General features: G+C 36.8%; 1 protein-coding gene across 2 annotated transcripts in view; it reads right to left on the bottom strand.

Moving 5' to 3' along the window:
- EDEM3 (ER degradation enhancing alpha-mannosidase like protein 3) overlaps window positions 1-16,970 on the bottom strand; it is a 68,873-nt gene that overhangs the window by 47,356 nt on the left and 4,547 nt on the right. For both annotated transcript variants that reach the window (XM_055419110.2, XM_055419111.2), the window contains exon 2: window positions 13,624-13,669. In XM_055419110.2, the coding sequence (XP_055275085.1) occupies window positions 13,624-13,669 (46 nt within the window). The remainder of the gene's footprint in view (window positions 1-13,623; window positions 13,670-16,970) is intronic.

Here is a 16,970-nt window from a genome sequence, read left to right as displayed (position 1 = left end):
GGATAAATATCTTTTGGCATTAGCCACTGCTACTTCTTTTTAGAAATGTCTATTGATACCCTTTGTTTATTTTCTATTGGTTGTCTGACTCCTTATACATTGTTATGTATAGTAAACATTTTTTCTCCTATCTTTCCTTTGGCTTTTAACTTTGATTATGGTACTTTTTACTTTAATCTTTAAATATGTAGTTAAATCTATTAGTCAACAAGGCTATCTTGGGTCTCTGAAAACAGCACTCTTATAATTTTATTTTTTATACGTCCATCTGGAATCTAATTTTGCTTATGATGTGAAGTGGGAATGTACTTGTATTTGCTCCCCCAAATAGCCAATTTCCTAAATACCACTTTTTAAACAATTCACCCTTTCCCTAACTGTTTGAAATATAGCTTATAAAGTGTCTACATGAACACACATTTTCATAAACTCTACTTTGTTCTACCGGAGAAGGCAATGGCAACCCACTCCAGTACTCTTGCCTGAAAAACCCCATGGACGGAGGAGCCTGGTAGGCTGCAGTCCATGGGGTCGCGAAGAGTCGGACACGACTGAGTGCCTTCACTTTCACTTTTCACTCTCATGCATTGGAGAAGGAAATGGCAACCCACTCCAGTGTTCTTGCCTGGAGAATCCCAGGGATGGAGGAGCCTGGTGGGCTGCTGTCTATGGGGTCGCACAGAGTCAGACATGACTGAAGCGACTTAGCAGCAGCAGCAACTTTGTTCTACAGACTTAGTTCCTACTCCCATTGCCCTACAGACCTAACTGTTTTACAAACCTACTTCCTGCTTCAAAACCATTGTCTTAATCAGTCTTTGCAACATGCCTTGCTACTTGGTTAAGCAATTCACTCCCCCCAGTTATTTTGTTCTAAATTTTCTTAATGAATTTTTCAAGTTTACTCTTCTGGATAACTTTAAAATTTCCTTAAAATTCCATTGAAATTTTAATTGAAAGAGTCTAAATTGGGGAGAATTGATATTTTTTACCAACTGAATCTTCCCATCTAGGACTACTATATCAATCAATATACTAGTTCAAATCTTTTATGAATTCAGTTTCCACCCAGGTCTCATATATTTCTTAATATTTATTAATAGGTACTTTTTATTGAAACAGGTTGATGTACAAAATTATGTAAGTTTCGGGTGTACAACACAATGACTCAACTAATAGGCATTTTATAGCTTGGCATACTATTGAGTAGATTTTTTTTTGGATGAACAACTATGACAGCGTATGATAATGAAGCACACGCAAGAATCCTCCCTCTTGTCTACTACACAGTGAAATGCTGTATATTTTTAAAAATTATTTTTAATACATAGCTAAGCTTTTGAACTGTGGTGTTGGAGAAGACTCTTGAGAGTCCCTTATACTGCAAGGAGATCCAACCAGTCCATTCTAAAGGAGATCAGTCCTGGATGTTCATTGGAAGGACTGATGCTGAAGCTGAAACTCCAATACTTTGGCCACCTCATGCGACGAGTTGACTCACTGGAAAAGACTCTGATGCTAGGAAAGGTTGGGGGCGGGAGGAGAAGGGGACGACGGAGAATGAGATGGCTGGAGGGCATCACCGACTCTGTGGACATGAGTTTGAGTGAACTCCGGGAGTTGGTGATGGACAGGGAGGCCTGGCGTGCTGTGATTCATGGGGTCGCGGAGAGTCGGACACGACTGAGCGACTGAACTGAACTGAAGCTTGAAAATAAGAGACTTTTCAGTACCAAAACTGAATAGTGGAGTGAGAAGATGAAGCTGCACTGACCACAACATGGGCATTAGGAATAGACAGGCTTTAAAGGGAAATATGTTAACACCCAAAGTGTCTGAGAGTTGATTTTGTTGGCCTTCCACGTGTGGCCATAACCAATGAAGTAGGCTCTTTAAGTGGAATAGTTGCTTCAATGAAATTGGACCAGAACATCTCCAATTACTTGGCTGCACATCTTAGAAAAGGAGAGAAACAAGAAAAGCTTGCTAAACTTTATATTCTCTTTAACCAGGGGACTGCCCCTAAGAGTCCCCCAAAATTAATAAAATGTGACTATAAGAAACACTCAGAAGCTAGATTCACTGTATTACATATTTCAACTTTAGATAATACTGACTACCTGATAAGGATAACAGGATTAATATACTCACCCTCTTCCCTAACTTGGGATTTTTATTGATTATATTATTATAAACAGTTTTCACTTTGCATGTTTTCACTATACACACACAAATTGAGATTCACAATTTAAACTTTCAGCAATATGGTTCAAGTTCCAGGTACCATTGTATTTTTAAATAACTGAACAGAATGCAAACTGAAGTGCCAGTTCTTCAATCCATAAATCACTACATAAATACCAGATGCTTCTTGTGATCAGCGATCAATCACATAACTTCTTTTGACGTGGAACTAGTGATTGATCACTGTGTATTTTTTAGTTCAAACAGCAAGCATGAAGCTTTATGTCTCCTTGTCACCTAGGGATAATCCTACATGACAGTTTATAAAAATAGATAATCAAAAGAGGAAATTAACCAATGAGGACGAAAGCTAACAAAGCAATGAAAAGTGGAAACACTGAAAGTGAAATTCACATTGAACATAAAAGATACTACAAAAGAAACAGTTGACTATGGAATGTTGATACTTCTGTCACTGAAGCAGTATCTAGATATGCAGCCAGAGGAATTCAGTAAAGGCCAAATTATCCACATAGATGAAAAAAGTGGTTGTGATATAATAATGCCTGCAGAAATTTCATGACACAGAGGGAAAAGGATAAAATTTTTGAAGTGGGTCCACATTTTGAAATTTCTGTATCTACCACACCAGGTATAGCAGAGATTTATGTCGAATCTTAAGTCATACAACAAGAAGAAGGCAAGCAAGGCGTGTCCTGTTCTAACTTCTCCTAGTGAGGTTCTGACAAAGAAATAATACAATTCCAAAGTCTCTAATATTTTGAATAACGGTACACTAAATATTAGTTTTAGCTATTTCAAAAACTTCTCTGTACATTTATATCTATCAGAAAGAAAATTTTAAATGCTTTGACAAAGATATTTTCAAAAGGTTTATAACATTTAGAGTCTTGTCTAGAATCATAACTTCCCCAGTTGCTAGTGTTAGAATTCTACTTAACTGGAGTCAATGCACACCACTTTTCTTTGACATTTCCATTCCTGAGTTTTTATCTCTTGGGTGCCTGGACTTTGCTCTCAGGTAAGTTATTTTTGTTTACTTTAAAATAGTGTCATCAGTATTGTTATTTCTGGGTTAAGCTGGCTCTTGCCTTACACCTGAAGAACAATCCGAATGATTATAAAATGCCTGAAAAATATTTTCTCTCCTTTAGAAGTTTGAAAATACTATTCCACTCTTCTTGCATTCATGAAATATCACCATGGCAGAGTTTCTAAGACTACTCTGATCCTTTGTACCTTGAATATGATTTGTTCTTCCTATACCTGTATGTCCATATGATTCTCAATTCTAAAAATTCAGCAAAAATATTCCTGACCCTCAATGGTCCAACTCTATGCTCCTGCCTCTCACTTAACACAATTATCTAGATTCCAAACTCATTACCATGTTTGCAGCAAAAAAAAAAAAAAAAGGTCAGGAACACTACACAGATGGTCACACAAAAGGAAAGACCCAAACAAAAAAGTTAGACTAAATACAAAAAGACTTGCAGCCTGCAATCCTTCAGGTTATTTTAAAAACTTCGGTGTTCTACAATGATTTATTTCCTGAGGAAAGGATTCCAGGTAACAAATGCTTTGATATAATTAGAATCCACGTGCAGCTACCAAATTCTAAATTCAATACTTTATAATTTTAATATTATATATATATTTTAGTGAAATTGCTAATTACTTTTGCATATGGCTTTGAGATATCAAGTTCCTAGCTACTTTTTCAGTTAATTCCAACAGAACCATGTTACCAAAATGCACAATATTTTTAATGCTTTATAGTTTTATATTTAACACGTATAAAAAACACTTAGAAGTAACTCAAGTAACATTTTTTAAAACTTGCTTATGTATTTTGAAAGATACTACATAAGAGATCATTCAAATGTTAATTTGATTGTAAAGAGCTCTTTTTAAATGGCTGCTTAGAAAGCTTAATAGTACTATTTTTAGGGTTTTGCAAAACACATACACAATCACCTTTATCTGAAATTAAATATGAAACTCAAACCCTAAGTTTATCCAGGTAAGAAAAACATTATTAGCAACTGAAAACCAGAATAATCAAATAAGAGAGCTTTGAACTGGGTGTAAAAATACTTTATGTCCCCCTGTTTCAACATTAAGGATAGAAACAAAACCACAACCTTTTCTTTTGGTTAACCACAAAGCAAACTACAGTTGGTTTGCATAATTTCAGAGCAATGCATGTGTGTGTGTGCTTAGTCACTCAGTCATATCCGACTCTCTGCGACCCTGCCAGGCTCCTCTGGCCACAGGATTCTCCAGGCAAGAACAATGGAGTGGGTTGCTATGCCCTCCTCCAGGGGATCTTCCCAACCCAGGGATCAAACCCAGGCCTCCCCTATTGCAGGCAGATTCTTTACTGCCTGAGCCACCAGAAAATCATAAAGCAAACTACAGTTGATTTGCATAATTTCACAGCAATACATACATGGCAAATAAACAGCATACATGGCATTACACTTCAAACATTCTGGCTAACTGAGGCGACAATAAGTCTTTCTCTTCAATGTATTGCTAGAACAAAGGATAAGAATTTTCATACTGCTATGACTAACAGCCACGAAAAAAATAAAACAAAACCCTTTAAAAATTATCACTAAAAATAAAACTCAGGTGATAAAAGTCCTATATCAATTAAGTATTGACAGAACATGTGCTTAGCGAAAAGCAAGAGCAAAAATATAAAACACGGTAGACTCTGCATCAAATTCTAAATTTACTAGCATTTGGATACAACTGCTTCAAAACACTCCAATCAGGGACTTCCTTTGCAGCTCAGTGGTAAAGAATCCACCTGTCAATGCAGGAGGCATGGGTTCAATCCCTGATCTGGGAAAGATCCCACATCCCATGGAGCAACTCAACCTGAAGGCCACAATTATCGAGCTAAGCCTGGAAATCGCAACTACTGAAGCCTGCGAACCCTAGGGCCTGTGCTCCACAACAAGAGAAGCCACTGCAATGAGAAGCCTGAGCACTACAACCAGAGTGTAGCCCCTACTCTTCACAACTAGAGAAAAGCCCGAGCACTAACAAAGACCCAGTGCAGCGAAAACATAAAGAAACATATAAAGTTTTAAAAACACTCAAATCGGGACTTTTCTGCTGGTCGAGTGGTTGAGAATCTGCCTGCCAATGCAGGGAACATGGGTTTGATCCCTGGTCCGGGAAGATTCCACATGCCTCAGGACAACTAAGCTTGTGCACCACAATTACTAAGCCCATGTGCTGCAACTACGCAGCCCGTGCCCTACAGCCTGTGCTCTGCAACGAGAGAAGCCACCAGAATGAGCATCCCTCAGACCGAAAGGAAGAGCAGCCCCACTCACCGCAACTAGAGAGAGCCTGGGGAGCAACAAAGACCCAGCACCGCCATAAATAAACACACAATTAAAAAACATGCAGACCAAAGCAGCATCCCAAACTGACTTTTCGGTAAAGCCAATTCCAAAAACTAGCCAAAGGGAAGAGACTTTATTCTACTAAAAAGAATAAGAAGACAAAAGTACTGTTTGTTTATAATAGTGAGCTACTGAAGACACCAAATCTATTTAATTCCCCATAAAATTATATACATTTTAAATGTTTTATTCCAGATCCTTATTGTTAAACACCTCACCTCCCTTCTTGAGGCAGGTAAGATATTCCTTCCTAAAACAAAAACTAAATGATATCTAATAAAACATCTATTATAAACAGATAGCATATGCTAGTTACTGACTGCACTTACATAATTTTTCAGTTCTCTTTTCACCCCAAATCAAATATTCCTTTTCCCTTTTGTTCACTGCTTATACTCACTAAGCCATGCTTCAGGTGGTTAGGATTCCATTTATCTAAACTATTAAATTATTAATACTTCTACCCTGAACATATGGTCCTTTGAGTACTATATTTTATGAAATGTTTCTCAGCACTGAGGAGAAATAAGTAACAAAACTGCAGTTATATGATAAGATTTTAAATTAAGCACAGAGTAGAATGCTGGCAAGCTTTAGAAGTCTGTACCCAAGAACAAAAGTTTCCAAATTCTTCAATATATGTTAATCAATTTGGTTTGGTCAATGATAAAATAAACTGAACTTATGAAATAATATTACATGGAATAAATGATAATAATGTAATGAAATAAAGTCCTGCTACCAACAGATATTTTTAGTAAATTATTATCAATAATGCAGAAAAAGTATTTGACAAAATTTAATAAATAAACTGTGATGATGAAAATTCTCAGCAAGCTAGAAATAGAAAGGAACTGAATATAGACCATCTATGAAAAACCCACAGCTAGTATCATACTTAACAGGGAAAGGCTAACTTCTTTTGTCACAAGATTAGGAGTGAGACAAAGATCTCACACTTCTTTTCAACATCATACAAGAAGTCCTAGCTACTGCTCTAAGAAAAAATAAAAGGTACATAGTTTGGAGGAAGAAGGAAAAATCTTTCTTTGCAGATCACAAGACTGACCATGTAGGAAATGTTATGGAATCTACCAAAAAAGCTACTAAAAATCATATGTGAATTTAGCAAGGATCTCAAGTTATCAGAAAAAGTTGTATTTCTGCATGGACAATTGAGAATTAAAATTTGAAAGACTATAATTTACAAGAGCATTAAAAATATTAAATACTTCTGAATAAATTAACAAGAGATGTGCAAGACCTGTACACTGCAAAGTACAAAACACTGCTAACGTTAAGAACTAAATAAATGTACAGAGACACAATCTTTATGGATTAAAAGACTTGATACTATTAAGAAGTCAAACTCTCCAAACTGATGTATAGATTTCAACATAATCCCAATCAGTATCTCCACAGGCTATTTTTTTTTTTTTTTAGAAATTGACAATATAATTCCAAAATTTACATGGAAGTGCAAAATATCTAAAATATTCAAAACAATTTTGAAAAAGAACAAAGCTGAAAGACACTGCCTGATTTCAGGATTTAATATCACTTAATTCAAGACTGATATGGATGGACTGATAGATATTTAGGATATTTAGATCAGTGGGAAAAAGATACAGAGTTTAAATATAGACCCAAGCATATACAGTTAACTGATTTTACAAAGGTGCCAAAGTAATTCCGTGGGACAAGGATACTCTTTTCAACAAACAGTGCTAGAATAATGGGATATCCACAAAGAAAAAATATAAACAAAGGTTTACCTCACACCATATATACAAACATTAACTCAGGATGAGTAATAGATCTCACTGAAAAAGCTAAAATCATTAAAACACCTAGAAGAAAACAGGAAAATCTTTGTGACTCTGGGCTAGGCAAATATTTTTTTAGGTAGGGTATAAAAGAAAAAGAATAAATTGGACTTGGTCACAAGTTAAAACATTTATACTTCAAAAGACATGAAGAAAATTAAAAGCCAAAGTACAGACGGGAAGAAAATATCTGTAAAACATACATATGATAAAGGACTAATATCCAGAAAATAGTATATCTCTTATGACTCAGTTATAACAGGACAAATGACCTGATTTTAAAATAGCAAGAGATCTGAACAGATGTTTCACCAAAAAAAGATATACTAAGCACATGGAAAGATTTTCAACATCATTAGTCATCAGGAAAAATAAAACTAAAATCACAACAAAATACCACTATACACCCACTAGAATAGCTAAAATTAAAAAGACTGAAAATACCAAGTGTTGGAGAAGATGTGGAGTAACTAAAACTCTTAAACTGCTCATGAGGAATGCAATATGTTACAGCCACTTTAGAAAAGTCTGGCAGTTTCTTATAAAAAGTTAAACCCAGCAATCCCATTCCTAAGTATGAAAATGAATGTCCACATAACAATCTGCATTCTCAAATTCACAGCAGTCTTTTAATAAGAGCCAAAGACTAGAATCATTCTAAATATGTATCAACTGGTGAATGATGTTTTACCAAGTCAACAAATACTACTGACCAATAAGTAGGAACTACAATATCTCCAACAACATGGACAAATCTCAAAAGCACCACACTACGGGAAAGAATGTGAACCAAACTACCACACACATATTCTAAGACGCCACTAATATGAAGTCCCAGAAAAGGGAAAACTAGTGACAAAGAGCAGATCACAACGGTTGCTAGAGGTCAGAGGTGGAGAAAAGGAACTGATTGCATAGGAGCATGAGAAAGCTTCTGGGGGGAGATGGAAATGTTCTGTATCATAAATGTGGTGGTAGTTAAACAACTGTGTACAACACAGAACCATGCATTTGAAATCGTAAATTCTTTTCTCTGTAAATTCTACCTAAATATATAGGAAGATGTGGTTCTATTGAGCCAAATCCTACACAGAGTATCACTGTATGACTTAAGAAACAAAAAAACCTACGAGAAGACACTATAGAATTTAAGTCCCTTTGGCAGTTTTTTTAGAATGTTCTAAAAGCAGAGGCCAAGGAACAATGATTAATAAAAGGTAGTCCTATAATTATTTACACACAAAAATTGCACATACACATGTATTTGTATCTTCCCTCCTCCTGACCATTAATATCATTTTTAAACTTATTTATAGAATTACTCTTTTTGATTAAGAAACATTAGGTACAGTTTCAAATGAAAATATGAAAAAGTTCTGAAGATGGATGGTGATATTTGCACAACAATGTGAACATAATAAATGCCATACATTTGAAAAGGGTTTAAACGGTAAAATTTTATGTATATTTTACCACAATGAAAAATGTTTTTTAAAAATCAGGAAAAAATATTTATAAGGAAGCTTACACAAATCTGGAAATCCACACGGAAGTTACATTTTAAAACAGTTCCTTTTGTTTAAAGGATAAATATTGATTTTTCTTTGAACTGTGCACTCGCGAAGATGAACTAAACTGAGGTTGCTCAGTCATGTCTGTCTCTTTGCGATCCCATGGACTATAGCCTGTCAGGCTCCTCCATCCATGGGATTTTCCAGTCAAGAGTACTGGAGTGGGATGCCATTTCCTTCTCCAGAAGATCTTCCTGACCTAGGGACCGAACCTGGGTCTCCCACATTGCAGGCAGATGCTTTACTGTCTGAGCCATCAGGGAAGCCCGTGCACTCACAAAAGCAAGCTTAAAAGTGAATAGGTATGATGCTCCTAGCTAAAGGAAACTGTGCTACTGTGCTTACCAACTCTTTCAGAATTTATTTATAACGTTTAGGTCTCTACCAAGGTAGTTTCTGTTTATAACAGTTGATAACTGAGCTGTCTATAGTCAACAGGAAAAACACTAGAAGACAGAGATCATCAGATCAGGGAGCTCAGATACAAAACAGTTCTGTATTCGGCGGCCTAAATACATGTATTTTGTCATCTAATTTAGTCTGCAGACTGGCCTCAGCACAAATACTAAAAACAAGCTAATAGAAGCCCTAAAGTGGCTGTGGTCTAAGGTTAAATAAGGTCGCGCAAGAACTGCCAAAAAACACATCTAATTTCACTTTATTTGGGGAAAAAAGGAAGTCATCTGTGCAATTCACTGTGGACAAACCACAGTCTGATTGAGGCTAGAGATCTGTCAAGTACATTTGTTATAATTGTTAGTATTTATGCTACTGTGTGCTTAGTCGCTCAGTTGTGTCTTACTCTTTGTGACCCCATGGACTGCAGCCCACCAGGCTTCTCTGTCCATGGAATTCTCAAGGCAATACTGGAATGGGTAGTCATTTCCTTCTCCAGGGGATCTTCCCAACCTAGGGACTGAACCCAGGTCTCCTGCATTGCAGGCAGATTCTTTACTATCTGAGCCACCAGGGAAGCTAAGCTCCTTATGATGCTGAGACAGCCTCAAATAATATTCTTAGTTGATAGAATGCATGTGTTCTAAGCCTCCTGAGTCATGTCTCTTTGTGACCTTATGGGCTGTAACCCGCCAGGCTCCCCTCTGTCCATGGGATTCTCAAGGCAAGAATACTGGAGTGGGTTGCCATGCCCTCCTCCACAGGATTTCTCAACCCAGGGATCAAACCCAGGTCTCCTGCATTGTGGATTCTTTACCATCTGAGCCACCAGGAAAGTCCAAGAATACTGGAGTAGGTAGTCTATCCCTTCTCCAAGGGATCTTTCCAAGTCAGGAAATTGAACCAGGGTCTTCTGTGTTGCAGATGGATTCTTTACCAGACGGCATGCCTCGAACAGGAAAGAATGAGTGTGTTTGAAGAAAGTTCTATGCACCATCTAGGGAAGGAGTTCTGAGTTAAAGCCTCGATAAATTTTAGGAGGGCCATTTCAATCTCAGGTAGACATGGCTAGTAGCCATGATGATAGTAGCATCAGTAGCTGGTAGCAGTAAACACGTAGTGCTTCCTATCTGCTGGACACAAATTCCAAGTACTTTAATTATATTAACTTGCTTAATCTTTAAAACATTGTGAGGCACGCAAACCATTTTAGAGAGATGAAGAAACAGGTTCAGGGAGATGAGGCAACTTTCCCACTGTAACCCAGCTGGTAGGCGGCAGAGCTATCGCAGGGTGTCCTGTCCATTTCCAGAGTTTTTGCTCTTAATATTATTCTGCTTGTCTCTGGAAAATAACATTGTTTTCCCAGAACCAAGAAAGTTAAAAGAATTGCTGTAATTGTGTACTAGACTGCAGAGTAATATTTTTAAAATCTAGTAAGAAATGAAAAGTTTTCAACATTTATTAAAAGCCATTTTAGCACAGAAGGCAACTGACTACAGCAGAGTTGTACATCCCCAAATTTACCATTAACGTATACTTTTAATAAAATTTATTAAACAATTTCTGATTTTAAAAGGTAAAGGTATATCACAATAATCAAATGCAAAAAAAAAATCATTTGATTATACCTTCGTAAGAATTCAAGTCAGTGCTTTCAAGAATAAAAACAAAACAAAACAAACATTTATGTACCAGGCATGATGCTAGCTGGGCTTCCCTGGTAGCTCTGCCTGCAATGCAACAGATCTGAGTTTGATCCCTGGGTCGTGAAGATCCTTAGAGAGGAGAATGGCTACCCAGTCAAGCATTCCTGCCTGGAGAATTCCACAGACAGAGGAGGCTGGCATGCTATAGTCCATGGGGTCACAAAGAGTCAGACACAACTAAGCAACTAACATTTTCACTTCATTTTTTTATGATGCTAGTTAAATATAGGACAAATAGAAGATGAATTTATTAAAAAGTAAAGAAAATGGCCCTGTGATCTCAAAAATCTTATACTCTACAATAATCCTTTGTACTCATCCCCATTTTTCATAGGAAGACACTGCTCAAGGGGGTTAAATGATCTTTTTAAGGTCCAAGCTAAATAACTGACATAGAATTTGAACTCAAACCCATCTAACTCCAAAATCTATATATACTTTTACTCTATAACAAGCTAATAGTGTTTCTGAGTATAGGAACTAGAAAAAAAATGCAACTGATTTCATATAACAAGTACAAGGTACCTGGTCTCTATTTTAAACATTTTAGAACTGTTTCATGTTAGCTGAGAACTTGAAAAGGGGAAGTGTGAATTCTAGACTAAATCTTGGGTTACAAACCTCACACAGTTTGAGCACAGCACAAGTACACTGCAAGAGTCACTCATGTCGTAAAATAGCTGAACATTTTAAAATACATATTGCAGTGGACTGCAGATGGGTGTGACTCCACTGGAAAAATGGAGGGCAGGGGGTGTTAATTCCAAGAGTTTCTGGTCTTTGGAACTGAAATCCCTCTCCTTTAGATCTTGCAGGCAGATGACTGTAATAAAAGTTACCCAGTTAGGGTCCATAAATAAGAACTGAAGTCTTCTGAGGGCTGCCATTGGTAGCTGCTCTGTCAGAAACTCATTTCTACGTCAGGAAAAAATGTACTGATAAAACTTTCAGCTGTTTACCTAATAAGGAACAAAATGTTACAGATACTGTGCTTCACAAAAGAAGACCCTATTCACAGTGACATGTATTGAATTAATCCAGCTGTATAACATCTTATTCAACTTTGGAACTAAAAGTATGCATTTATGACATGGCTTAGGTTTGAAAATGTAACCTGGCCACCCTAAAACTATGAGCTTAGAGAAAATTATGCTTTGCCCAAACTGAATTAACCAGGAATAAATGATTTTGAAAGGAATGTTAAGGGAATGGCCGAGTCTTGAGAAATGAATTCAAAACTGTGTTTTCAACATGGTTAAAAACACCCAGAACTTCATCACAATTATGTCCTAAAAACATTTAAGAACTCAGTATGTACTCTTAAAAGCTGTACAATATAGAAGGGAATAAGAATTACCAAATATAAGACAAGCTTAAAATTTTTTTTTAATGTATAAAAACGTATGTACTTACATGTTCATAAAGATAATGTAAACATATGAAGATATTTGGGTAACAGAAAAATGGATTCAGAATCAGTTGAAAAACACAGCAGAATCAATTAAACTTAGTTCTTTGCCAAACTTTCCCCAACTACATTTACAGGCCTTAATCATAGAAGATATGCTGACATGACAATTACTTCATAAGAAGTAATTCTCAGAATAATCTGATTAAACTCATCAAAATTACACAAATTTACTTGTAAAATTATCTTTCGAACTCTAAAATTTTCTGGCTAGATATCTTTTAAAAATTATTATAATTCTTTTTTTTGCATTTTAAGATCATTTTATTGGGGGAGGCAAGAGGTCACTGGGGTCGGGGGGGCAGCTACAAATGCCCTTCCCCACCTCCTAGCCCTGTACTATTTAATTAAAATTAAATTTTTAGTTGTGGTAGAAATCATGGAACATAAACTTTACCATTTTTAAGCATAAGTTTAGCAACATTACGTATATTCACTATTGTGCAACAGGTCTCCAGAACATGTTTTGCTTTGCAAAACTAAACTTGTTATTTCGTCTCAAGTGAGCACTAAGGCATTTAAAAATTATATGGACCAGCATTTCTAGAAAGCAAAATATATTCAAATCAAGGCCCACTGTGAGGATATCATTTGGACAGAAACTAGGTGACAGTCTCACTCTCTGAAAGCAATGGTTTTCTTCATAAAGTGAATAAAGTAATTTTGTAAATACTTTTTTGTTTAGTTAAGAGAAGCATTTCCCTTAAGGCAAAGATATTTACCATATCTAACTACACAAACTATTTAATACACACCATTGATAGCATCAAAGGAAACTATTTAAATACAGTTTCATAATCTAATTAAATTTATTCTTACCTATTCAATATATTGGTTCTCTAAGAACCACTATCAGGAATACCCTGCTACCCTATGTTCACACTATTTTTAAAAACTTCCTTTAAAAATGAATTTTTAAAGGAAATTAAATTTATTAATTCAAGCTGTAAAATTCCCAGTTGACTGCACTCACATAATAATCAGCTTACATAAAAGGTATATAAAGATAAGCTTTCTACTTACCATATAGTTACCATAAGCATGATCAAACATTTCCAGTACTTGATTCCTAATTTTAAAAGAGCAGAAATGGGAAAAAGTTAAATCTATTCTACTTAATGTCTTTCAAAAAGTTAATGCTCCTTCATAAACATATACCAACAAAAAAACAAAAGAAATATTTAGTTAGGAAGGAACACAGAGTCAGTAAACAGACCAGTGTTAGCAGACAAGCTTTCATGAATCACACAGAGCTAGGCCAACCTTTCACTATTCCAGAAATTCATATAAAATTCATCTTAAACACTCTTCCCTAAGAAAACTGTTGAAGGATGCATGCCATGCAGACAGAAGAAAATCTGATGATGAAAAACAATTACCTCTTAACAAAATTATTTAATATAAATGTCTCGAAAGGGGAAAACAATAAAGAGCCCTTAAAGAAATAATTATTAACATTTATTGCTTATACTAAACATTCTACCAAAAAAAAAGAGGTGGGAATGTGTATTACTATAAAATAACAATACTCTATCAAGCCTCTGCCTTTCCCCTTAAATAAGATCACTAATGCCTAGTTTAACACATATCTGTTAATATGTTGGTCACATTTCCAAAAGCTGTATTTTATGATTCTATTGTGTATGCTCGTTTAAAAAACTGCCAAAAGTCAATAAACAATATTCATTCCTGAAGTAAGAAAACTAATCCTCAAAGAGATTTGTGTATTTGGTTAACTCTGTTTCTCAAAATTCCAAAATGACTGTTTAAAGTGGAGATTTCTGATGCCCACATCAGATTTTGCCTTTGTCATTCACGACCTGGTTAATTATGGAGGCTGTCCCCTAATAAGCCATTGGAGAAGGAAATGGCAACCCACTCCAGTGTTCTTGCCTGGAGAATCCCAGGGACGGGGGACCCTGGTGGGCTTCTGTCTATGGGGTCACACAGAGTCGGACACGACTCAAGTGACGCAGCAGCAGCACTGGCAGTTTTGGCTCTCAGAGCATGACAGAACTGCTCAGAAACTCATGGTTTCACTGACACAGCAGGACAGACCACAGCACTGTCAGAATATTGGAGAAGTAATAATGACATTTACTTTGTAACATTTAATACATGCTGGTCACTGTTTTAAACGCTTTCCGTATATTAACTCATTTAATTATTACAACAACCCTTATGTAATGATATTACTATATTATAGATGTGGAATATGAGAAACCAAGAAGTTAAATAACTTAGACAAGGGCATCCTGCATTGACTGAAAACGGCAAGGCCAGGAGTCAACTCCCTGTGTTGTTTCCTCAGTCACTCAGTTGTGCCCAACTCTGTGACCCCAAGGACTGCAGCACGCCAGGTTTCCCTGTCCTTCACCATCTCCCAGAACTTGCTCAAACTCAAGTCCACTGAGTCGGTGATACTATCCAACCATCTCATCCTCTATCGTCCCCTTCTGCTCCTGCCTTCAACTCTTCCCAGCATCAGGGTCTTTTCCAATGAGTCAGTTCTTCACATCAGGTAGCCCAAATATTGGAGCTTCAGCTTCAGGATCAGTCCTTCCAATGAATGTCCAGGACTGATTTCCTTTTGGATGGAATGGCTGGATCTCCTTGCAGTCCAAGGGACTCTCAAGAGTCTTCTCCAACACCACAGTTCAAAAGCATCAATTCTTCAGCACTCGGCATTCTTTATGGTCCAACTCTCACATCCATATGTGACTACTGGAAAAACCATAGCCCTGAATATACAGACCTTTGTTGGCAAAGTAACGTCTCTGCTTTTTAATACACTGTCTAGGTTGGTTATAACTTTTCTTCCAAGGAGTAAGCACCTTTTAATTTCATGGTTGCAGTAACCGTTCGCAGTCATTTTGGAGTCCAACAAAATAAAGTCTGTCCCTGTTTCCATTGTTTCCCCATCTATTTGCCATGAAGTGATAGGACCGCATGCCATGATCTTTGTTTTTGAATGTTGAGCTTTAAGCCAGCTTTTCTACTTTCCTCTTTAATCTTCATCAAGAGGCTTTATAATTCTTCTTCCCTTTCTGCCATAAGCGTGGTGTCATTTGCCTATCTGAGGTATTTGATATTTCTCCCAGCAATCTTCATTCCAACCTGTGCTTCACCCAGCCCAGCATTTCCCATGATGTACGCTGCATAGAAGTTAAATAAGCAGGGCGACAATATACAGCCTTGACATATTCCTTTCCCAATTTGAAACGTGGAAACAAGTCCATTGTTCCATGTCCAGTTCTAACTGTTTCTTCTTGACCTGCATACAGATTTCTCAGGAGGCAGGTAAGGTGGTCGAGTATTCCCATCTCTTGAAGAATTTTCCACAGCTTGTTGTGATCCACACAGTCAAAGGTTTTAGAGTAGTCAATGAAACAGAACTAGATTTTTTTTTCTGAAATTCTCTTGCTTTTTCTATGATCCAACGGGATGCTGGCAATTTGATCTGTGGTTCCTCTGCCTTTTCTAAATCCAGCTTGAACGTCTGGGAGTTTTCAATTCACATACTGTTGAAGTCTAGCTTGGAGCATTTTGGACGTTACTTTGCTAGTATATGAAGTGAGTGTAATCGAGCAGTAGCTTGAACATTCTTTGGCTTTGCCCTTTGTTGGGACTGGAATGAAAACTGACCTTTTTCAGTCCTGTGGCCACTGCTGAGTTTTCCAAATTTGCTGGCATATTGAGTGCAGCACTTTCACAGCATCATGGGATTTGAAAGCGCTTAGGAGGAATTCTATTACCTACACTAGCTTTGTTTGTAGTGATGCTTCCTAAGGCTCACTTGACTTCGCATTCCAAGATGTCTGGCTCTAGGCAAGTGATCATACCATCATGGTTATCTGAGTCATTAAGATCTTTTTTGCATAGTTCTTCATATTTTTTCTTTTTTCTTCTTCTTCTGTGTATTCTTGCCACCTCTTCTTAATAGCTTTTGCTTCTGTTAGGTCCATACTATTTCTGCCCTTTATTGTGCCCATCTTTGCATGAAATGTTCCCTTGGTATCTCTAATTTTCTTGAAGAGACCTCTAGTCTCTCCCACTCTATTGTTTTCCTCTGTTTCTCTGCACTGTTCACTTAGGAAGGCTTTCTTATCTCTCCCTACTATTATTTGGAACTCTGCATTCAGATGGGTATATCTTTCCTTTTCGCCTTGCCTTTCCCTTCTCTTCTTTTCTCAGCTATTTGTAACGCCTCCTCAGATAACCATTTTGCCTTTTTGCATTTGTTTTTCTTGGGGATGGTTTTGATCACTGCCTCCTGCATAATATTAGGAACCTCTCCATAGTTCTTCAGGCACTCTATCAGATCTAATTCCTATAGCCAGGCTCCATTTCTACCTAGAGCTCTTACCCAG

Source organism: Moschus berezovskii, chromosome 17, assembly GCF_049115385.1.
Source record: "Moschus berezovskii isolate FMDL1 chromosome 17, NW_MosBer_1.0, whole genome shotgun sequence".
In the NCBI taxonomy this organism is placed as follows: domain Eukaryota; kingdom Metazoa; phylum Chordata; class Mammalia; order Artiodactyla; family Moschidae; genus Moschus; species Moschus berezovskii.
Note: the sequence above shows the minus strand (reverse complement) of the source record. Positions and strands in the feature narration are given on the sequence as shown.